This window comes from Schistocerca americana, chromosome 3, assembly GCF_021461395.2.
Source record: "Schistocerca americana isolate TAMUIC-IGC-003095 chromosome 3, iqSchAmer2.1, whole genome shotgun sequence".
NCBI lineage: Eukaryota > Metazoa > Arthropoda > Insecta > Orthoptera > Acrididae > Schistocerca > Schistocerca americana.
In genome coordinates this window covers 587832468-587858025 of record NC_060121.1, presented here as the reverse complement: position 1 = coordinate 587858025, position 25558 = coordinate 587832468, and the positions used below count along the sequence as shown (strand labels likewise).

At 35.9% G+C, this 25558-nt stretch overlaps 1 protein-coding gene across 2 annotated transcripts in view; it reads right to left on the bottom strand.

The window, feature by feature from the left end:
* Window positions 1-7716: 7716 nt before the first annotated feature.
* LOC124605135 (soma ferritin) overlaps window positions 7717-25558 on the bottom strand; it is a 62608-nt gene continuing 44766 nt past the window's right edge. Inside the window, exons 3-4 of one of the 2 annotated variants that reach the window (XR_006978606.1) lie at window positions 15124-17827; window positions 7717-7819 (exon numbers count right to left, since the gene is read on the bottom strand). Coding sequence is in view for 1 of the 2 variants with exons in the window: in XM_047136618.1 (XP_046992574.1) it covers window positions 17645-17827 (183 nt within the window). In the remaining variant the exon portion in view is untranslated. Of the gene's footprint in view, window positions 7820-14228; window positions 17828-25558 lie in introns of those variants that run through there. The other variant, XM_047136618.1, reaches the window with a different exon arrangement.

Below are 25558 nucleotides of genomic sequence, written 5' to 3'. Positions count from 1 at the left end.
CTAGGCATGACAAAGGATATAGACACTAAATCAGTAAAACTTCTAGGTATTCACATTGGCTCCAAACTTAATTGGCAAGAACATATCAATCATGTCTGTAAAAAGATACTCAGGTATCATACCTCTTTTTGAAACTAAGGGACATGGTAAGCATGGATTATCTTCAGATGACATACTTTGGACATTTCCAATTGCATATATCATATGGCCTTATTATATGGGGACATTCTCCCCATGTTGATAACATTTTAAAAATACAAAAGAAAGTTTTGCATTTAATTTGTAAGTCAGGTCATTTGGAACATTGTTATCCACTCTCGATTTCACATTAAAAATAATATGACAGAACTTGTTGTCAGGGGGGGAAGTTCATGACCACAGTATTAGGGCTAAGTTGAATTATATACCTAGGCACAGGTTAGCAATGACTGGAAATTCTCACAAAGTAAACCCACTCAGAATTTTCAATAAGTTACCAGTCGTTGCTTGGACCATTGATATAATTAGTTTTAAACATAAGTGGTACAACTGGTTAATAGATAACCTTTTTTATAATATTAAATAATACTTTGATTTACCAGATTATTACATTAACTTTGAAAAACTATTACTTTTAATTGTATTATTAAGTACTTCATAAACTTTGTAGAACTAATATTTAATGCTCCACATTGGACTACTGGACATTGTATATACTTTATCTTGTATCAAATTGATGAAACCCATATCATTGTGAAATGATTTATGGTGAATAAAGATTCTTGATTCTTGGTCACAATTATGGGCAATTCTAAAGCTCCTATCAGCACAATCAGACTGCAAAAGGGATAATTAGAATCATGTTTGGATGCAAACTTAGAGGCTCATGAAACTTCAGTTTGTATCTAAATTATGGAAACCCTCATATTCTTTAAAATACCTTCAATATAATGGGTAAGAACAGTATCTAAAAAACTGATATTCTTGATCACTTTACCAGACAAAAGCATCCCTATGCCAAATAGTGCTTGCCACATGAGAGTTCTTGTAAACTTCCCAAAAACATAAAAGCAATAATTGAGGTCAAAACCTTTGTAGCGTCATTAACATCATATTTACAGCATCACTGCTTTCACTCCACTGAAGTATCTTTAAGCTAAAGAAGTGGTTTATATAAACACTTAATGTATGAAATGTACTATTTGCAATTTTAAGTAATAATGCATTGAAATCACTTTCATCTGTATACTTATAATTTGAGGTATCTAATGTTTTATTCATAAGCTAGTTTTATGTACAGCAGGACCAATAAAATACAATACAGTCTCACCACCCCCTACTTGCCTCATATGTCATTCCTCAAACCCCTCCTCACCTCTGTTAGCCTAGGCAATTGCTTTCAATAAGTGATGATCTCACCATGGCTGCATTGTTTTGTTGTTATGAATGCATTTACTTTTACTTGTAAAAGTTCAAGCATTTGAAAGCTAATGTGAATTCTGTTTCCAGTATGTGTTTCTATGCCCCACATGTCAGTCTGCTATAGGTAAATGGTTGTCATGTCCTTATTTTATGTATTGTCCCATCCAGAAATTTCCATTACTGTTAATATAAATTGCCAATCTGGTTCTCTTCCTTCCCATACCCTTTAACCTTCATTATTCTCTCTTTACCTATCTGCAGCTCATTGCCCACTGTTTATTTTAATATCAGCTCAGACATGGATATGCTCCAAACTGTGGAAAATGACACAATATCACAAGTGTCAGTCTGGTTTTGAGCTAATGGGTTCCTGCTTAATGAGAGTAAAACTCAAAATATTGTATTTAGTTTAAGAGATCCGCCAGTAGCAGACTTCATGGATAGGGTTAAGTTCTTAGGTATTATTATAGATAGTAAATTGACTTGGGAGCCACATATTAAATACATTAGTGCAAGGCTGTCTAGAGTGGTGTATTTGTTAAGGAATTTAAAAAAACTATGTACCTGCGGCCTATGTAAGATCGGCCTACTTTGCTGTTTTTCAAAGCATTATATCTTATGGGCTTTTAATATGGGGCAACAGCTCACACCTTCAGGATATTTTGCTACTTCAGAAGAAAGTAATTCAAATTATCACAGTGATAAACTGGCCCACTGCAAACCACTGTTTATCAACTTAAAAATATTAACTGTTATAAACATGTATATTTACACTGCTCTACTGTATATAAAGAGCATCTTAACAGAATACCTGCGTAGAAGAGATGTACACTCTCATGGAACCAGAAATAGTAGCCATCTTGACATACCTTACTACAGATTATCCAATCACTGAACAGTTATGAAGTGGTGGGTATGAAGATGTTTAACAAACTGCCTCTAGAATGGGTAGAAGCTCCATTTGATTTATTTAAAGACAAATTATTCAGTTGGTTAGCTGCAAATTCTTGCTACTCACTCCAGGAATTTTATGACTGTAAAATATCATAGTGGTACCGGCTTGGAGAGTACAGCATAATTTCTTTAACTGAGTAATTTATGATGCAATGTTTTCATATTATTTGATTTTAAATATTGTATTTTGTGGAAAACCAATAGTGACGTATTGATCTTCAACCCATGCATATATGCTGTATAACTTTTATAAATGTAACCTGACTGTCAATTGTTGTAATAGCTAAACGACAATAAATTCTCATTCAATTCAATTCAGTTCTAAATATGTCTACACTTTATCCTCTAAAGTACACACCAGCCACCCTATATGTGCAATTCGAATGCCTCGCTGTTGTACACTAGTAAGTGCTGCATTACAACTCTCTGCTCTTGTAGCAGTGGCCCCTTTTTTGAACATTTAATTCCAGTGCTAGTTTTAACATATTCTCTGCTTCTGACTTGTGCCACCCAACTTGACTGTAAGGTGCAGTTCACACAGATGATACAATATGTCATATGACACACTACAATTAAGTCAAACAATGGAAAATCCAGGATGAAATTTAACAATATTATGAGAAGGAAAGTTGCTACTCACCATATAGTGGAGATGCTGAGTCGCAGCACGAGAACATGATGGGAGTGGCAAGTGGGTGGGGGTAAGGAGGAGGCTGGGGTGGGGAGGGGAAGGGATAGTATTTTGTGTGTGTGTGTGTGTGTGTGTGTGTGTGTGTACTGTTGATGAAGGCCAATGGCCAAAAGCTTTAGTTGTGAGTGTCTTTTTGTTGTGCCTGTCTGTGACTCAGCACCTCCACTATATGGTGAGTAGGAACTTTCCTTCTCATACTATAGTTACACTGCAATTAAGGTCATTTGACATTATGCTAATCGGTGCGACACTCAAGTTCACACTGGGATGATGCATTGAGAGATACAATGCAGAATGTCACTCACCATACAACAAGTAACATGACGACATGAATCACATTTCTGTTTCAGTTACATCATGAGCCCTTCTGAGAGAACATTGCTGTGGCTTATTACTTAAACCGACAAAGAAAAGGCAATGTTGGGGCTGCCCATTAAACAGTGTCCAGCTGTGGTTTCACAGGAACTCTTCCAGTGGGGACACAAATCCCACGAATTCTATGGAATGAGTCCAGTTTCCAGTTCTTGGAGTAACTAATATCAGCTAGTCTGACAAAGGAAGACAAATTTTCTGCTTGGCATTTCTCTTACTGAGAAGTTACTCATTACAAGAAGGTAAGCTGGTGAATGTGTGGGTGACTTTAAAAATACCACCATTAAAAGTTTATTTTTTGAAAGACCACCTAGTATGTCACTTTATTCAGCATGGTACGTGCATACATAAATAATGGTTACAAGAGATAAAGCTAAAACAGTATTTCTGCAACTGTTCAGTTTTACAGAATAGTATATGGTTCAGTTTGGGTGTATTCAGAAGAAACCTTTCTGGATTTAAAGTGAAATCAGTTACCACTGATGGTGTAGCAGTGGATGGCAAACTCTTTGTAGGTGTGAACAGTGTTTCTGATTAAATGTAAGAACCCCTTGATAAGGAAAATCCTGAGATGTCTTGGCTTCATCCAGCTGCTCCTTCAAAAGTAACAGGAATGTAAATGTTCACTTCTCTTTTACTCTTGTACAATGTTTACTGAAATCAGGGAACATGGACTGAAAAAACATCCAGTCAGCATCATCAGCTGATGACTCCAGGTGTCTTTTCATTTCAGTAAGTTTTTCACTTCCAGCTTCAGCAGCAAACAAAGAGAAACAAGACAGCTCCACACTTTAAGTACCGACGATTACAGAGGTGTCTTAATCCACGTGGGCACAAACTCCATCCGCAGTAACAGTGAGGAAGAAATCGTGAATGAAACACGGAATCTGATTAGATCGGTGAAAACTGTATACCCAACATCCAGGCTGGTAATTAGTGGAATTATTCATCGAAGATCGGTAAGTGATACTTACATCAACAGGATAAATACCGTCATTAGGGAACAGTGCAACAGACTCGGTGCAGTATTCATTGACCCAAACAAATTCTTAAACTGCAAGTGTCTGGGAAAAGACGGCCTGCACTTGAATCGATTAGGCTCTGTGAACCTTAGTAAAATGTTCATAGACGTGTGAAAAGTCCTAAGAAGCAAGGGATACTAATTCATTCTGATAGGAGTGACAAAGAAAAAATTCAAACAGAAAATAAAAAGTTTAGGTACCAAACAAAGGATGCACGTGAAACAACTAAAAGCAAAACTGATCTATTGATGCACTGGAATACAAATGGCTTAGGGGCAGAACTACCAAATCGTAAATTCTCAAAAATCGACGAACTAAAAATTCTGCTTTCAGAAGCCGTAAATATTAAAATAATCTGCCTAAATGAACACTGGTTAACAGAAGATAGTATAAAAGTACTAAACAGTATTAATAATTTTAAGGTAGCTGCTAGCTTTTGTAGAATAAGCAAATCTCGTGGAGGCTCCTGCATTCTTGTCAGTTCTTCCATAAGTTATACAGTAAGAGATAGTTTTAATTATTTAAATGAAGAGAGCGTGTTTGAAAGTTGCTCTGTAGAACTAAGTGATCTGAATACACTGGTTATAGCAATCTACAGAATTCCTGGATGTGCGGTAACAAAAGTGTTTTTAGCCAAATTCGAATGCCTCCTGGAAAAACTCCAGAAAGAAAGTAAGAAAAAAGTTGTTATAGCAGCAGACTTCAACTTAAATGACTTAGTTGAAAGCAATGATTCCACAAAATTTCATGACTTGATTCAGAAATCTGGTTTCAAGCTAAATTTTTCTGAAGGCAGTAGGGAAAACAGCAGATCAATGACCTGCATTGACAATATTATTACTAACTACAAATTTGACAGTGGAAATAAGCACAAATACTTCTTAGACTTGGGTATTTCAGATCACTCAGCTCTGTTTATTGAGCTCCCAAAAGCAAATAACCCAAAGCCTCCAGAAGAGTGTATAAAAAGGGATATCAGTAAAAGTAAAATGGATTTATTCCGCAGTAAATTAAGTATAATAAGCTGGCGTGTAGACTACAATAGTTCAAGCTCGATAAACTATGACAAATTCTTAAATTGTATTTAATGAATCTTTTCCTTGTAGATATAAGCAAAAGAAAGTTAATGGTAACTCAAATGGATTACAACAGGAATAAAAATCTCTAGCGCCAGAAAGAGAGAGCTCCACAATGAGTTAAAACCAAACATAAATCCGGATTTTGTTATTTATGTCAAACAGTATAAAGCTGTATTTAGGAAAGTTGTAGTGGCAGCTAAAAAAAATGGCAAATAATAAATTCATACAAGAACACAGAAATAAGACAAAAGGAGTGTGGTCAGTTGTTCAGTCTGAACTAGGAGCCACAGTAAAAATTCATGAGATTTTGAAAATTAGACATGAAAATGAAATTATAGTAAACCTTGTTCAGATGTCAAGTTGTTTCAATGAATTCTTCCTAAATGTAGTAAGATCGGATGTGGATATGACATTCTATCAGGGCATCACAAATTTGGAAAACAGCCAGAACACATCTTTTCAACAATTTGAAAAAAATCACCCAAAGGGATGTGGAAAAGGAAATATTGTCTCTAAAAAACAAAACCTCACATGGGTGGGATGAAATAAGTATGTGTACGATATTATTTCCCAACCACTGTCAATTATTATAAATCAATCTTTTGAACAGGGATGCTTTCCAGAGGTATCGAAATATGACGAGATCAAACCTCTATTCAAGAAAGGATCGACAGAAGATATGGGGAATTACTGCCCTATCTCTCTCTTGCCGGTCTCCTCTAAAGTGTTTGAAAAGATTGCAGCAAAACAAATTAATAACTTTCTTATTGTAAATGATATAATTTTTAAAAACCAGTTTGGATTCCAACAGGGTAAAAGCACTGTGAATGCTACAAATTAGTTTATCCAAAAAATATGCTCCACGTTAGATAAAGGTAGAAAGATCACAGGTATATTCTGTGATCTAACTAAAGCTTTTGATCCAGTGAACCATGCATTACTCCTCCACAAATTACAGATGTATGGAATCAGAGACACTGCTTTAAAATGGTTTAGCTCTTACCTGTCAGGTAGGAAACAAAGAGTAATTTCAACTTCAAATGGAACCAATTATTCGTCAAACTGGAAAACAGTTCCCAAGGAGTCCCACAAGGTTCGATGTTGGGTCCCTATCTGTTTATTTTTTACGTAAATGACCTACCACTTGCTATTGATGTTTATTCAGTCTTATTTGCTGATGATACATCAGTTCTAATTGAAAATGAGGTATCTGAAAATATTCCAGAAAAAGCCAAAAATACTTTAGAAAAACTTGAATCTTGGTTCTATCAAAATGGACTAAAACTAAATGTAACTAAAACCAAAATGATGCAATTTGAAGCTAAATCAGTAGAAAGGAGTGAAATAAAGATAACTTGCAATGATCAGGATATCACAGAAGCAAACCACGTGAAGTTCTTAGGCCTAAATCTTGACAAAACTTTAAATTGGAAGGCACACATAGATTACTTAGCAAATAAATTGAACAACTTAGCATTTGCAATGTGTATTTTGTCATGTGCCACAAACATGGATACCAGAAAGATAGTTTATCACTGTTACTTTGAGTCAGTTATTCGTTATGGCATAATCTTATATGGAAATTCAGCAAATGTCACTAGGCTCCTAGTATTACAAAAGAAAGTAATTAGAAACGTGTGTTGCAAAAAAATGGGAATCCTGTCGACCACTGTTAAAAAATTTAAAAATACTATCTATCCCCTCACTTTACGTATATGAGATGGTTGTGTTCCTATATAGAAATCAACATTCACTAGACACTTTCCGTTTTGACCACAACTAGAGCACCCGCCACAGAGATAACTTCAAACTTCCAACACATCGTTTAAGACTTTATGCCCAAACAGCAGAGTATATGGGGTTAAAAATTTTCAATGAAATAAAAGGCAGTAATATATTTAAAATGGAGACTGGTTCACTGAAAAGATTGCTCTTTACTCTTCTGGTGGAAAAGTGTTATTATTCTGTCGATGAATTCATTGAGGACAGCTTCACAATCCGAACACAGGGATTGTATTATATGTATTATTTTATGTACATGTGTAGCTGTAACCTAGCGATGTAAAATATAATGTAAACTTTTGTATTTCTCTTAAAAAAGTGAAAAAAGTTTCTTTTGTAAGCCTTGACATGTCTCAATGATTTGAAAATTGTATGTAATGAGATGAATAAACCACATACCACATATCGCATATTACTCCACATAGCAGACCACAGGAGACAGCAATAGCCTCACATACAGCGCACAGTTGCCAACCTCTTTACAGTCAAGCTCCACTCTGTCTCATATTTTCTTGATACTGGAATGAGATATCATTCTTTTTCTACCATTAAAGCAATTTTAATATGTTAGCTATATTTTGTACTCAGCAATTGTATGATCTAAAATGCACCAAGTGTGAATTGGTCAGTGACTGTATTATTCACTGAAAACTTTTCAAAATATGTGCAGTATTTTACTTTGAAGTATCACAATAATTATGGGCAATAATGAAAAAAAAAAACTGGTTCATTACAAAGTTGTGATGTCAGACTATAAGATGCAGATTTTTATTTTCTTTTTATTTATTTTTACCAAATAGTTTCCTGAAAATTTAATGAGGAAGACAGTATAGCAGAGAATGTGTGAATCCAAAAATAGTGGTTTTCAAGTTTTTACATGAAAAATACAAATTTTACTTAGAAACTAAATAGAGAGATGGATGTAGCTTTACTTCAGCTACATAAAACTTTTTTGAGGTGCATAATCTTATGCACTTGACATTTCCCTCCCCGTGTATCATACAAGAAGTTTCATGGAGCGACCAGCACTTCGTGTTGCACCAGACAATATTATAGACAGACCCATGTTGTAAAATCCATGTTTATCACTGTTGTCACACTGTGAACATACTAAATCCTTCCAGTATGCTCTGCAGATGCAGAGTGCTTCTGTGTACCTTATTACATATCATGTCACTGCAGTGTGAACTGTGCCTTACTCAGTCACGTCCATTTATTTATGATCATATAGTGCGATTGAGCATACTTATTTACAATCATGCATTTCTTACTGCCAGATGTGTCAGTTCACAATCAAACATATTTGAGTGCACCTGCTAATTCATACCTTAAAAAAAAATTGTGACCTTCCTTCTAATGTCCTACATAGCTCTCTATATAATACCTACCATTTATTTCCAGTATAACACTTCTGTCATGTTTTCCCCTTCCTATTTTCGATCTTTTTAACTACATTTTAATCACTCCTTTTGTCTTTTGACCATCCAGCCATGAATCCCTGCTTATTCTACCTTTGCCAATTATGGAAACTCTTTGCCCTCTCAAAACTTCAAGCACAAATCCTCTTTCTGAGATCTTGTCTGTCACATGGTATACCACCTAATGGCAGTCAACATCTTAAAACTGTTATCTCATGCTGGCACCACCCTACTCCATGAACCCCAACCTTTTACTCTTCAACCTGTCTGGTTCTTTATAATAATACAATAAAATCCCAGACCATACCTGACAGGCCTCTACTTCTTTCGCAAAATCTTTTTACTGTGACCATGACTTCCTGAATGCTGTCATTACTAGAAGCTCTTGTCTTTCAACAATCCTATCTTACTTGTAGCCATGAAGCTACCTCTGACCCCTCTCCTCTCCCCTCCGCTTCCGAACAACCCCCTATAGCTCCCTGACCACATCTTGCTGACTTACTTCACCTTCTTCATTCGCAAAAATTTTGTTGACCATTCTGCTGAACACCCATCCCACAATGCTGTTGTCAAACTTTCAGCCAAAACTGACCTTTGCTGAAGTCTCAGTACTTACTAAACGTTTCACCTTTAGCCCAAAGTGTAAGTCCAACCATGCTGGACTTGTAAGGGATCGCCTTTCCTTCACTAGTCGTCTGTAATGGAAACATTTCTTCATCATGCACCCCACTGACAACAGTTCCTTATGGCCTTAGGTCCATCCCAAAACCTAGATCCATCTCCCTCCTCACATTACCAACTCCCTGAACTCTTATCTGTTACCCACTCCCCAAACCCAATGCTACAGGTCTCCTTACCCTTTGTGGCTGGGTACAATGCTCCCATAGGACAGACTTCTGCTTTTGTTGACCAATACTCCCAAGCTAATACTCATAACCTTCCATCCTACACTCAAGACACTGCTCACTTCCTTCACTACCTCTCAACAGTTCCTGCCCCATTATCAATGAGTAAATGTAACTTCCTTGTACACCAACATCCCTTATGTCCACAGCCTTGTGGCCATGGAGAACTACCTTTCCAAATGTTCTTCAGTCTCTTTCCCAATCCTCCTACCCAACCACATCCTGGCCAATCATTATTTCCACTTCTGAGCACCAAATCTAGACTGTGGAACAGAATTAAAGAATCAGTTTTTCAGGACCCAGTAACTGCCACCCACTGTGATGCTTAAGTTTGAAATTAGGCTCAAAGATGTGTACAACCTTTTTCTGTACTGGTGCAAAATCATGACACCCTGCAATGTCACCTTCTGGTTCCATGATGCTTCAAATAGCAAGGTGTCGACACTTGCAAAAGAAAGGTCACAGCCCAGAAGTTCATGTGATGAGTAAGGGAGGGGATTAATGATGTCACACTGGCACCAAATTTCACCAAAGTTCAGCCCAATGCCATGATGGACATGTCACATGGACAAAAGATCTTCACACCCCCTCTTACCCATATTTCACCCCTCCTATTAACACCTCTGTGAGGGAGTCAGAACCGTGACACCCAGCGTTGAAATCTCAGAACATATCAGACATCATGACTCAGAATCAGTATGAAAAGGCAGCAGGGGAGGTATAAAGGGTGTCAATGAAACCAGGCCTTTCCCTGGGGCATTGATTCCCACACACTTTGTAGTCGAAAACAACATTCTGCATTGCAGTTAGTGACAGGAAAATGTTCTTCAGAACCTGACACTGCTGACAACCTTGAATGCTTTAACCTTTCTCTTAAGTGAAAAGAATCTGTGGCAACCACCCACCTTTACTGAGAACTTTAAAAATGTATTCGTACAGACAAAACCTGTGACATCATCCTAGGTGTTTACAGAGCAGCAACCTTTTCTACACATTCAGGTTTCAGATGGCCTGCTATCAGGTGCAAGAGCAACAATGCAGTGGTGACAGAGCAGCAGCATAGTTTGCCTCCAGGTGTCTGGTACCCTTTCAAATGACTTCATTTGGAGCATCATTTGTTGTAGAGCAAATTAGGTTTTTCACAACATTCAAATTTCACGATCATATACCGGTATACACCAAGGTGGGTTCTTTTCTCCCTCTAACAAACGAAAATGGCATGTTTTCACGAATGCACTTCATGAGAATTAAGAAGCTGAGGTATATCAGATGCGTGTGTGTCTGTATCAGGAGTAAGGCATGATTTAGTACTGAACTTTTTAAAAATGTTTCACTAACAATACGCTCTTCTGTTTTTGGAATATCATTTGTTAAGTTGAGATAAATGTTGCTTTCGAAACTCCTCAACTTTTCATTTGAAACCAGACTCTTGTGATGATCAAAATTTAAAAACGAAGTAATATGAGCAAATGTGAAGAAATGAGATGAAATACCCCATTCCAAATGTGAAAGCTGTGTTCCATTTCTGCACCTAACAAACTGAACCAACCGACTTATTGCAGACTTACATGAGCAGAATAACAAATTTCCTCAGGATTCATGTGAAACCCTGGAGTGAAATTTACTTCAAACACATACACATCACTGGCAAACTCTTACCATCGCTACTCTCTGAGAGAGGTGAAATGTGCACCAGAGTGCATTAATGTTGTTCGCCTTTAGCATTGTTACTAATGGTAAGGTATAGAAGGAGCATGAATAGTGTGAAATGTTGTGTGATTTTTGTGATAGGCACAGAAATGTGGCTTACTTGCATGTGCATTATCAGCATCTGACAAGAGTTGAAAAGCATCCTATTGTGAATCTCAATATGGTCGGCTTGTAAGATCATGCAATATGCAGATTTGTGGGAATTTGGGAGTGTCACTGGCCTGATGGACTGAATGTGAACATGAGGGCAGGAATATTCACCATAAATTTCCAGTCGACCACATTCGGCCATATTGTCAATTGCTAATATTTGAGGCTCGCCATATTGTGCAACAAGCATATTTTAGTTCCATCACATCTTTGCCTGGGATCTGAGAACAAGTACTGGACACAATGCAACATTCTATGTCCTCTTCCACCACAGCAATTGTGGGTAAGCTTGCCTCATGAGAGGCTACAAGAGCTTTAACACCCTCCCCAGCTGAATCGGTGCATGCATTCAGACCAGAGTGGGTGCAACAGCATACTGATAAGTAAGCTCATACTACTAAGTGATTTGTAAATTAGACTCTACATTGTGACAACTGAAATAATGTCCCACACTCTCTCAATCCTTGAAGTTTCCTGCCCTCAGCACTTTTTGTAATTAAACATTAATTTGTTCTGTCTCTCTACCTTTTTAAGAGAATGACTATGAAATTGCATTCCCTCTTAAGAAAATTAAAATAAAACTTGAGCCTAATACTTGGGTAACACAGGGGATATGAAAATATGGAGAGCGACTTAGAAAGCTAAGTAAATCAGCCAGTCTAAATCCAGCTCTGAAACAGTATGTCACCTGTTACAGAAAATTGTACAGGAAAGTCATTAATGCATCAAAAAAGTTACATAATGACTCATACATCAGTAGAAGCAAGGGTAACAAGAAAATGAAATCAGTTTGGAATGTGATAAATACAACTGTAGGAAGAAGTAAAGTAAGAGACAGCAGCCTTGTTATTAAAAGTGAAGACAAAACTATAAGTGATCCTTTACATATTGCCAATATATTCAACCTTCATTATGCAAGTATTGTACAAAGGCTCATAAAAACCCAAAGTCAAACAAAAATTAAACATAACATCTCCACAAATTCTAAAACTATGTTCTTATACCCTGTAAGTGTACAAGAAGTACAGAATGCAATCAACAAACTAAAAAATAAATTGTCTTGTGGCACTGATGGCATTCCAGATGAAGTACTTAAACACAGTATAAATATTGCTCGTCCACTTGTAGACATAATTAATGCCTCTTTCAGCACTTGCACTTTCCCTAAAGAACTAAAGCTGTCAATAATAAAACCATTATATAAAAATGGTGATCCTCATGGTGTAAAAAACTTCAGACCCATATCCCTGATATCCTGCTTCTCAAAAGTTATTGAGAGAATAATGCATGAAAGGCTCTCTGCTTTCCTGAACACAAGTAGAATATTAAACAGTGAGCAAAATGGCTTCAGAAAAAATAGGTCAACTGAAACAGCTGTATATAATTTCCTAAAACTTCTCCTGATCTTTATAGATCACAACGAAGTAAACTGTGTGGTGTTTTTAGATTCATCAAAGGCATTTGAGCTATTGATAATGAATTATTGCTTGAGAAACTATATTGCTATTGTGTATGTGGTACTGTTCACAGCTGGTTTCGATCATACCTGTCAGACAGATACCAGAAAGCAGAAATGGTTCACGAAGGAACCTCTTACTTTTCAGAATATAAGAAAGTTAGTAATGGAGTGTCACAAGGTTCTGTGCTGGGACCCCTCTTGGTCTTGATTTTCATAAATGACCTACCAAACTGTTTAACACTAGCTAATGCTGTATTGTATGCAGACAATACAAGTCTTTTTATTAAAGCTCAAAATGAGACTGACTTGCAACAAAAAGTAGAAATAACAAAAGAAGAAGCAGGAAAATGGTTTAGAGATAACTGTTTATTTGTAAATGAGAAAAAAACAGTATGGATGAATTTCAGTCATGTATCGAATCAAGTAAAGCCCAATATAGTCTTGAAACTTGGTGAACAGAAGATTTTACAAACTTCAAACATAAAACTTTTAGGTATCTGGTTAGACGAGAATCCAAAGTGGGATAAACATATTGAATTGCACAATAAAAAGCTAAGTAAATGCTGCTATATACTAAGAATGCTGAAAAACTGCTGCAGTGAAAAAACAGTAATATGTGCTTATTATGCTCTTATGCGTAGTCTATTGTGGTATGGTGTCTTATTTTGGGGTATTTCAAGTCTGGCAAAGCAGTCATTCATTATTCAAAAACGAGCATTAAGAATAATGAAAGGGGCTGCACCAAGAGAGCCCTGCAGGGTTATTTTCTAAGAATTTCAAATAATGTCGCTTCCATCTTTATATATCTACAAAAGTATCTGCTTTTTCAAATCTCACACCCAATTTTCTTCTTTAAATAGTGAGTGCCATGACTACCCAACAAGACACAGGAATGATTTCCACAGAGAAACACACAAAACAGCCCAATATCACAAAAGTGCAATATATCACCCCAAAATCCTTTTTAGTGCTCTTCCCTTGAGCATCAAAAAGATAGAAAAGTTTTACATTTTTAAAAATGAGCTTAAAAAAATGTTATTAAGAGAACAGCATTACAGAGTACATGGATTTTCAGAACATAGTGACATAGTGGTCAATGATAATGATAATTCATATTTGAACAAATGTATGAAAATAGTCTGCCTGTACACACTATAACTAATTAATTACTGTTTGTTCTGTTATTCTCTACTAGTGGTCAATGATAATGATAAGTCATATCTGAAAAACAAATGTATGAAATAGTATGCAATATAAATAATTAATTATTGTTTGTTTTGTTATTATCTACTATACGATGCATGAGATATATATTTATATATGTTTTACCACAGTAGGCCTATGTAATTAATTTACTGTATAATTACAATCTCATATAATGTAACATGAAAACTCCTATATGATTGTATATGATAAAATGGATGCTCACACACACACACACACACACACACACACACACACACACACACACACACACACACCTCAGTGATTATATATTCAATGGTACTGAATCACATGTATTTTATTTAACATGTACATATACAAATGAAAATACTGTGATGTAGCAGCTTGTTATTTAAAAAATACAGTCCATCAGCAACATATAATTCAGTTTTGTCGCTTGTATTTGCTTACAGCATTGAATATGGAGGAATGTACCATCCAGGTGAAGAAATAAACCCTCTCATCTGATATGCATTAAGCATATTTTTCAGTAAATGGAGACAACAAATAGCTCTGCAGGTATTTGCAACTCTCAGAACCAAGAACAACTTCCGATCAAATATGAGAAAGGACAGGGGTGTAGCAAAGGCATCTGAGGAAGGTAAAAAGGACCAGTTACCAACTTTGATTGAAAGTGTGAACTCTTGTTGTATTGTATCACATCTGTACTCATTCTCTTGTTTCATCTAAAGTATACACTTTTTTCTTTGTCGACAAATACACTGAAACACTGCCTGCTCCCTAATGAGTATATGAAAAGTCATGTTTACTGAAAGATAAGTTGCACCTCAACATTTATTATTTATTTATTTATTTGTTTCTTTATCTTTTCTCAAATGCCAGATGAAAGGATCAGCATTTCTAAACACTGATTGTTATTTTATTAATATCACAGTTAAATGACTAGATTATTACAGTATCTAAAATAATACATCTCAATAAAATCTTAGCCATACCTTTACAGACTCTTATTTATGCAGACTCTGCAAATCAAGCACCTCAACAATACACGTCATATCACAGTTCATATCTGTAAATAGGAAGCTTTGTAACTTTGAGATGTCTTGAATGCACAAAACATTACAGTAGTTACATTTACAAGCAAAAAACACTGTCAGATGGTGATAAAAGGAAGTAATTAAAACATCTTATTCTAAACATTAAGTATCAAACACACACATAATTCTTAAAGAGAAAGCTGTACTCAGTTTCAACATGCTTTGTAATGAATATTATCTCCACAACACAAACTAAAAGAAAAGCAAAAATGTATTTCATTTAGCTGCCATTACTCAAGAATCAGTCAATTTCACCAGTAATATCATGGGACTATTAAATAATGAAAATAAATAGCATTATAAATATAATGAAGCTCTTCATTATGGCACATTTACAGCTAAATTCCCACAGACAAAAGAAACCATGGTAGAAATATTGAAGTAATGATCAAGAATTCATTATCAGTTTATGCAATTATTGCTGAACTCAAAACTTCTAGTTTAATATTATTCACTTAATGGCATACTGTGTGAACTCTTGCCAACTACACTATTAAAGATACATTCTTGTATGTGGAGGTTATGTGACTGACAGAAGGTAACTTGGTTTTCACAAACTGGCTCACTTCACAGAGTGGTGGTTTTGCAATTATAAATGATGAAGTTATTTTGCGTTAAGAAGAATACAAAACCTGAATATAACTGGAGACTGTTTGCTATTATATTACATATGAAAATACCATAAATCTAGCAAGAAACCAGTCTATTAAAATAAATACTACAAAATTAAAGCTATTGCAATGTGAATAAGAATTTTTAGGTCAAATGATTTCTTGTTTCTTTAGTTTTCCAAATTAAATGTTCGACCCTAGAGCTAAAATGAATGTTGCTAAAATAATTTAACAACACAATAATACTGCATTTCAGTTACACACATAACAATATTCATTAATTGCAACAAAATCATCACAGCAAAATTTTTCTAGTGATCTAAGAAGGTATTTCTACATTATTTTATTCCAGTTACACATCATATTTTCTTTATTCATCAGGTAATTAATTTTGGTTGGGAATAATGTTCAGACTTGAGTACATATAGTTTGACAGTCATATTGAGTCTCGTGTGTAAAAATGCTATGGTCACATTAAGCCAAATAAACGTCGTCATACATGTATATAAAGTACTGTGACCTTCGGGGGTGCCTTTTTTTCTTAAATTTAGATGTCTTCAACTGTTATTTTAATGCTTATTTTTTCATATACTGGTCCGGCATAGTGGCACAAATCAAGCACTTCGTGTGTGGGCGCACACACGCTGACTCTCTGAAGGAGCATATTAAACTAGAAAAATAAGTGGAAGTGAAACTGACAGTAGCAACATCTGATTTGTTCTACTAAGGACAGAAGCATAAAAGCACGACTCAAACTTCACTGAATGCCAAATCAAGTCGTAATCACTGTGTTCATAGTAAGGCTGGTGCACGTTCCTTTTGATGAACAGGGTGAAACTGTGCTTCAGGAAAAAAGAGCTATTTGTATTAGCTAGTTGTCACTTATTGGTCTGGCAGATAGTGAACACGCAAACAACACGAGGAACAGTGGCATGATGCTTTGAGAGGTAGGCACCATTTACAGTTTATGAAGACATTGTGTTCATGCCATGAAATTCTGAGGGAAAACTAAATGCAGGGCAACAATGTGATAGTTCTGTATTAAGACTAAAATAATAATAATAATAAAAATAAGAAAAACTTTTTACAACAAGCAAAGGAAAATCCAGGAAGGAATGTAATTATATTCAAGTATAATTCAAATATTGATACAAACCTTTTTAAGAAGTATTTTGAGGGAGATATACAAATGGCTGCTGTCATTTTCATCAATGCATTCACAGAAGAGCATAATGAAAATGAGAAAGTATTTAATTTGTTGAGATCACACAAGAAGTTCAATTAGATAGACCAAAAACATCACAGATAGATATTGGATTGTTTCTTCAGAGAATCAGCATGTTTATTATAACTGCACATTGTGGTACTTAAATTTTACACATGCCCACTCAATATGATTAGCAAACTGCGTGCATTCAGGTCTGAGGAATGTGATTATGAACCCAAATTAACTGCCTTAGGTTTAAAAAACAATATATGTTCTGTGACAGGAATATAAGGATATAAACATAAAAATATAAAATTTTAAAAATCTATAAAAGATAAAAAATCTTTGTACATAAATAGTAATCTGTTCAATAAAATAACAGTTTTTACATAATTGTACAATTGCCGTACTTAAAACTACAAAGTAAAATACCAATAACATTTGTGGCTGTTGACAAACACTTCAATAGCCCTCAGAAATGAGGACAAGTATAATGTGCAGCAGTAGAACAGCTGTATGGCTTGAAATTTATGAGAACTGACTAGGTACTATGATGCACAAATGTAAAGCAGTAGCAAGTGAAGATCGATAATTTTAAATCTTAATGTAATTCTCTATCAAATACAAAAATTCCTAAACCTTCGCCTACACGGCAAATATTTGTGAGCTTATCTGCAATATCTTTAATAGAATCCACTTGTTCTTGTAAGAATTCTGTCTCCAAGAAGTCACAAAGATTAGCATCATCATAAGCTGTGGCAATTTTGTGGAGATCCAAGAGACTCTAAAAAGAAATGAAGAAAATGTTTCATGAAATAGTTAATGAAATGCACAGAGAAAAATAGTTAGCTAAATTAAATAGCTTTAGTTCTGTGCCTGAATTAATTGTCCTTATTTCACTGCACTTTATAAAGGGACTATACCTATGTAATCTTGGGGTATTTTAGTTGGCAATACAGACACAAATTAACCGTGCATCATGATACATCCTCTGTGATTACTACCTTTCAAAGTTTTGGCAATGCATGTTTTTTCAATGTGAGACTACTGATTAATATTCATGTCTGGAAGCCCATAATTTTTGCCATGAAATTTACTATCCTTTATATTAACATGTTTCAAATCTCACTATTGAACTCAAGAAAATGTATTTATATCTCTATAAATTTATTGGTGTGAATCATACTCTGATGTGTTAATATAAATATACCTTTGGTTTATGTTTACACTGCTGTGAACAGTAGTAGATAGTCGGTGTTGTGCTGTCGAAGAGGGTTATTGAAATGTAACATGTCTCCATTGTACCCAAGTCAGATATACTGTCAATGTATCAAAAAATGTGGAAAAGTTATTTTGTGATTACTTAAAAGTGAATACAGATGGAAATTAATTTACCTGATGTTTCCTCTTGAAGAAGTAACAGTAATACTTGTTTACAATTTTTTGAGAGCATAGCTAATCAGCATTATTGGGGACAGTTTAACCCTAGGACTCACTCTGCTAAAATTTCCCTAGTACTCCATCTGGGGTCATACATGACCCCAATCAATATATAATTGACTGTGTGTACTAATCATTCAGAGAACAACATACTGTCATTTAATACTGTTTGTTTACATTTTATTTATTATTTAGACACATTTCACAGCTTTTTAAACAGGTATGTACATAGTAGAATTAAATTACATATGGCAGAGTAATTACATATCAGAAGTTACAATATTACTCTAAGTCATAATTTGTTTCACTCATAAACGTTTCACAATGGCTTCAAATTTACAGAAAATGTGATGAACAACTCAGCAGGAAACATAATTCTAACCGGAATCCGTACCATAGTCATCTGCACATATTTTGCAAGTAGTAACTATTTCAGAGTGTTCCTTGCAAACAAATTTGTTACACTTTTTGCATGTTGAACTGTATTTTGTGTCCTTTGATCGGGGCCAATGGAGCATCTGCCTTGCTTTCTCTTCTGATTGTCGGGTATTACGTCTGGATGTCCATTGTCTAACAGATCATCAAATCCACACCATTTGATACTGCTAATAATATCCTTGTTCCTTGCTTGTGGTAAACTCAAACGACGTTCCACTTGGGGCTTTGCCATTTCTTTGGCCAACTTCATTAGAAAAAGATGTCGCTCTGTTTTTTCAACAGCAACACAGAAGAGTCTGTAGGCATTGAGCGCAGCTAGATTGACAAGATCATAAAATACTGCTAATGGCCAACGTTTTGTACCCTTTTTCACAGAATAGTAAGAGCTCATTTTGTTGAGTTGTAATACAACACTACTTCTGATTTTCGTTTCAAGTTGTTTTCTTTGGGCACTTCAAATGATTGATGTTGTGTTGACAGGAGTAGCACAGCCTTATTCCTTTTTGGAACATACGAAACTAATAGGGTTTTACCACTGTATGCAAATCTGGTAGTGCATTCTTCCGTAGTTTCCGAAGGCAAAAACTCTTTTGGGACTTCTTTTCTTGTAGAACGTAGAGTACCTACAAGTGTCAACTTCATTTTCAGCAATTCTTGGCCAAGGTCATAGCTCTTGAAAAAATTGTCAGTGGTAATATTCCTACCACTACCAGCCAGATGACGCACTAAATCTAAGACCACTCTCTTGCCTTGATTCACTTCTCTCACATCACCACTCCTTCCAGTGTACATTTGAAGATTTGTCAGATAACCGTGTTCACAGTCTACTGCGCACCATATCTTAATGCCATACTTTCCTGGCTTTGAAGGAATGTAGCCCTTGAAACTGCACCGACCTCTGTATACGCAAAGATGTTCATCAACAGTAATGTTGCTGGAAGGTATAAATGATGTTTGACATTGCACGGCAAACAAATCAAATATTTCCTGTACAGCTTCAGCCTTATTTCCAGTCCTCTCTTTCCTTTCAAGTCTTGTGATGCGGTCATCAAAACGAAGTGAACGCAGAATGTCCTGATATCGCTTCCTCAACATAGTAGCATGGAATAGGGGAGTGCCATATTCAGAGTCCCAAAATTCGTCAATAGGTTTTCCCCCGGCTCTACTGTATGCCATACAGAATCAGCAAGCCTAATAATGAAAGAAGCTCTGTATCACGCCAGTCAACTGATTTTCTAGACACTTTCAATTCATTTCCTCGTTGATTTGTGAACTGAACTATTATATCCAGCAATTCATTAGTAATAAACTGCCTGAAACAGTCAACAGCTGAGCTAACACTAATTGTACTAACAATACCTGCTGAAAATCGTTGTATGTTGCGGATTGGAAATCTATGAATTGATGGTTCTTTTGTACTCCATGCAATATCCCGACCCCTGCTTACCAGTACTGCACTTTCATCTTCTACAGGTGCATATCACTAAGGGTAAGATAGATACTGCCTACAGGAAAATTAAAGAAATCTTTGGAGAAAAGAGAGCCACTTGCCTGAATATCAAGAGCTCAGATGGAAACCCAGTTCTAAGCAAAGAAGGGAAAGCAGGAAGGTGGAAGGAGCATACAGAAGGTCTATACAAGGGCGATGTACTTGAGGACAATATTATGGAAATGGAAGAGGATGTAGATCAATATGAAATGGGAGATACGATACTGCGTGAAGAGTTTGACAGAGCACTGAAGGACCTGAGGCGAAACAAGGCCCCAGGACTAGACAACATTCCATTAGAACTACTGACAGCCTTGGGAGAGCCACACCTAACAAAACTCTACCATCTAGTGAGCAAGATTTATGAGACAGGCAAAATACCCTCAGACATCAAGAACAATATAATAATTCCAATCGCAAAGAAAGCAGTGTTGACAGATGTGAAAATTTATAAACCACAGCTGCAAGATACTAACATGCTTACATTTGTCTTCTAACCATCCCTGCTTAACCATTTTGCACTTCCTGTCGATCTCATTTTTGAGATGTTTGTATTCCTTTTTGCCTGCATCATTTACTGCATTTTTATATTTTCTCCTTTCTTCATTTAAATTCAATATCTTTTCTGTTACCCATGGATTTCTATTAGCCATCGTCTTGTCACCTATTTGATCCTCTGCTAACTTCACTATTGCATTTCTCAAAGCTACCCATTGTTCTTCTACCGTATTTTTCTCCCCCCATTCTTGTCAATCATTCCCTAATGCTCTCCCTGAAGCTCTCTACAACCTCTGGTTCTTTCAGTTTATCCAGGTCCCATCTCCTCAAATTCCCACCTTCTTGCAGGTTCTTCAATTTTAATCTACAGTTCATAACCAGTAGATTGTGGTCAGAGTCCACATCTGCCCCTGGAAATGGTTTACAATTTAAAACCTGGTTCCTAAATTTCTGTCTTACCATTAGATAATCTATCTGAGACCTTCCAGTATCTCCAGGCTTCTTCCATGTATACAACCTTCTTTTATGATTCTTGAACCATATGTTAGCTATGATTATGTTATGCTCTGTGCAAAATTCTAACAGGTGGCTTCCTCTTTCATTCCTTACTCCCATTCCATATTCACCTACTACATTTCCTTCCCTTCCTTTTCCTACTATCGAGTTCCAGTCACCCATGACTATTAAATTTTCATCTCCCTTCACTATCTGAATGATGTATTTTATAACATCATACATTGCAGTGATCTCTTCGTCATCTGCGGAGCTAGTTGGCATATAAACTTGTACTACTGTGGTAGGTGTGGGCCACAATAATGCGTTCACTATGCTGTTTATAGTAGCTCACCCACATTCCTACTTTCCTATACATTATTACACCTACTCCTGCATTCCCCCTATTTGATTTTGTATTTATAACCCTGTATTCACCTGACAAAAGTCTTGTTCCTCGTGCCACCGAACTTCACTAATTCCCACTATATCTAACTTTAACCTATCCATTTCCCTTTTTAAATTTTCTAACCTACCTGCCTGATTAAGGGATCTGACATTCCATGCTCTGATCCATAGAATACCAGTTTTTCTTTCTCCTCATAACGGTGTCCCCCTGAGTAGTCCCCGCCCGGAGATGCGAATGGGGGACTATTTTACCTCCGGAATATTTTACCCAAGAGGACACCATCATCATTTAACCATACAGCAAAGCTGCATGCCATCGGGAAAAATTACAGCTGTAGTTTCCCCTTGCTTTCAGCCATTCTCAGCACCAGCACAGCAAGGCCGTTTTGATTAATTTTACAAGGCCAGATCAGTCAATCATCCAGACTGTTGCCCCTGCAACTACTGAAAAGGCTGCTACCCCTCTTCAGGAAGCACACGTTTGTCTGGCTTCTCAACAGATACCCCTCCATTGTGGTTGCACCTACGGTACAGCTATCTGTATCGCTGACGCACGCAAGCCTCCCCACCTACGGCAAAGTCATTGTTCAAACTTATGCCAGAGAATGAAATCTGAATTTTTCATAGAAAAATGTGTTGTGTGGAAGAATCTATATGCTTTATCAAACTACTATACACTCACAACTTCATTTTAAGATTGCAAAACTTTTCGCTATACTGTAAACTATAATCAAAATACTTATGATTCATTAGTAAAATTAAATATGGGAGTCAGACTGAAAATACACTTAAATGTCAGTGTGAAAACAGTTAGCAACTATTCTTGGCAGTGCACAGAAAAATAATGTGAAACAAAACATAAGGTTAACTTCTGCAATCTGTCAGTTGTCTAGTTATGCTTGATGTTGGGAGAAACAACTTATCAGAAGTATTTTCAGATCCAAGAGAGCATCACATGATGTATGATAACTGGAAGGCAATTTAGTTCTTGAGTAATAAAAACATGTGTGGTGCTATCATCAGCAAAATAAGTAAATTATATGTAGAGCATTATTCAGTTAGGGTTTTACAAAGATGATAATTAGGGCACTATGGAGGTATTTGATATTATTATGATTTGAATAGTCTATGTGATACTATATTATTATTATTATTATTATTATTTCTTTCTTTCTTTTCTCAGACGTTATGTCGGATCAAAAATGGAAAGTGACACGGACCTTAATCAAGCGTGACTTCCTTTTAACTGTACGGTATATGTTATATTGCATTTAGGAACCTTCGGGTAATTGAACATGTGTCAATAATTACGGATTTCTGTAGTTGTATATATACGTTTGGATGTAGCTGTAAGTCATTGATGTACTGGTGGATATTGTGTGGTATGACTCCTGTAGTTGATAGTATGATTGGTATAATGTCAACTTTATCCTGATGCCCCATGTCCTTGACTTCCTCAGCCAGTTGGATGTATTTTCCAATTTTTTCTCCTGTTATCTTCTGTATATTTGTTGTATTGGGTATGGATATTTCGATTAGTTGTGTTGATTTCTTCTTTTTATTGGTGAGTATGACGGCTGGTTTGTTATGTGGCATTGTTTTATCTGTTATAATGGTTCTGTTCCAGTATAATTTGTATTCATCATTCTCCAGTACATTTTGTGGTGCATACTTGTATGTGGGAACGTGTTGTTTTATAAGTTTATGTTGTAAGGCAAGCTGTTGATGTATTATTTTTGCTACATTGTCATGTCTTCTGGTGTATTCTGTATTTGCTAGTACTGTACATCCGCTTGTGATGTGATCTACTGTTTCTACTTGTTGTTTGCAAAGTCTGCATTTATCTGTTGTGGTATTGGGATCTTTAATAATATGCTTGCTGTAGTATCTGGTGTTCATTGTTTGATCGTGTATTGCAATCATGAATCCTTCCGTGTCACTGTATATATTGCCTTTTCTTAGCCATGTGTTGGATGCGTCTTGATTGATGTGTGGCTGTGTTACTTACTTTCTTCGTATCTGTTGATGTTATGTGATCTAAGGGGTTGTAGAAGTGGTTATGAAATTGCAATGGTGTAGCCGATGTATTTATATGAGTGATTGCTTTGTGTATTTTGCTAGTTTCTTTTCATTCTATAAAGAATTTTCTTAAATTTTCTACCTGTCCATAATGTAGGTTTTTTATGTCGATAAATCCCCTTCCTCCTTCCTTTCTGCTTAATGTGAATCTTTCTGTTGCTGAATGTATGTGATGTATTCTATATTTGTGGCATTGTGATCGTGTAAGTGTATTGAGTGCTTATAGGTCTGTGTTACTCCATTTCACTACTCCAAATGAGTAGGTCAATATTGGTATAGCATAAGTATTTATAGCTTTTGTCTTGTTTCTTGCTGTCAATTCTGTTTTCATTATTTTTGTTAGTCTTTGTCTATATTTTTCTTTTAGTTCTTCCTTAATATTTGTATTATCTATTCCTATTTTTTGTCTGTATCCTAGATATTTATAGGCATCTGTTTTCTCCATCACTTCTATGCAGTCACTGTGGTTATCCAATGTGTAATCTTCTTGTTTGGTTTATTTTCCCTTGACTACACCATTTTTCTTACATTTGTTTCTTCCAAAAGCCATATTTATATCATTGCTGAATATTTCTGTTATCTTTAGTAATTGGTTGAGTTGTTGATTTGTTGCTGCCAGTAGTTTTAGATCATCCATGTATAGCAAATGTGTGATTTTGTGTTGGTATGTTCCAGTAATATTGTATCTATAATTTATATTATTTAGCATGTTGGATAGTGGGTTCAGAGCAAGGCAGAACCAGAAAGAACTTAATGAGTCTCCTTGGTATGTTCCACGCTTAATCTGTATTGGCTGTGATGTGATATTATTTGAGTTTGTTTGGATATTAAGTGTGGTTTTCCAATTTTTCATTACTATGTTTAGGAACTGTATCAATTTAGGATCTACTTTGTATATTTCCAATATTTGTAGTAACCATGAGTGGGGTACACTATTAAAAGCTTTTTGGTAATCAATGTATGCATAGTGTAGCGACCTTTATTTAGTTTTAGCTTGATATGTTACCTCTGCATCTATTATCAGTTGCTCTTTACATCCTCGTGCTCCTTTGCAACAGCCTTTTTGTTCTTCATTTATAATTTTGTTCTGTGTTGTATGTGTCATTACTTTCTGTGCAATGACTGAAGTTAATATTTTGTATATTGTTGGTAGGCATGTTATGGGGCGATATTTTGCTGGGTTTGCTGTGTCTGCTTGATCTTTAGGTTTCAGATAAGTTATTCCATGTGTAAGTGTATCAGGGAATGTGTATGGGTCTGCAATGTAACTGTTAAATAATTTATATTTAAAAACAAAGATTATGTGACTTACCATACGAAAGCGCTGGCAGATCGATAGAAACACAAACAAACACATACATCCACACAAAATTCTAGCTTTCGCAACCAATGGTTGCTTCATCAGGAAAGAGGGAAGGAGAGGGAAAGACGAAAGGATGTGGGTTTTAAGGGAGAGGGTAAGGAGTCATTCCAATCCCGGCAGCGGAAAGACTTACCTTAGGGGGAAAAAAGGACAGGTATACACTCGCGCGCACACACACACACACACACACACACACACACACACACACACACACACACACACATATATCCATCCGCACATACACAGACACAAGCAGACATTTTCATAAAATGTCTGCTTTTTCATTTGCTTTGACTTTAAATTGCATT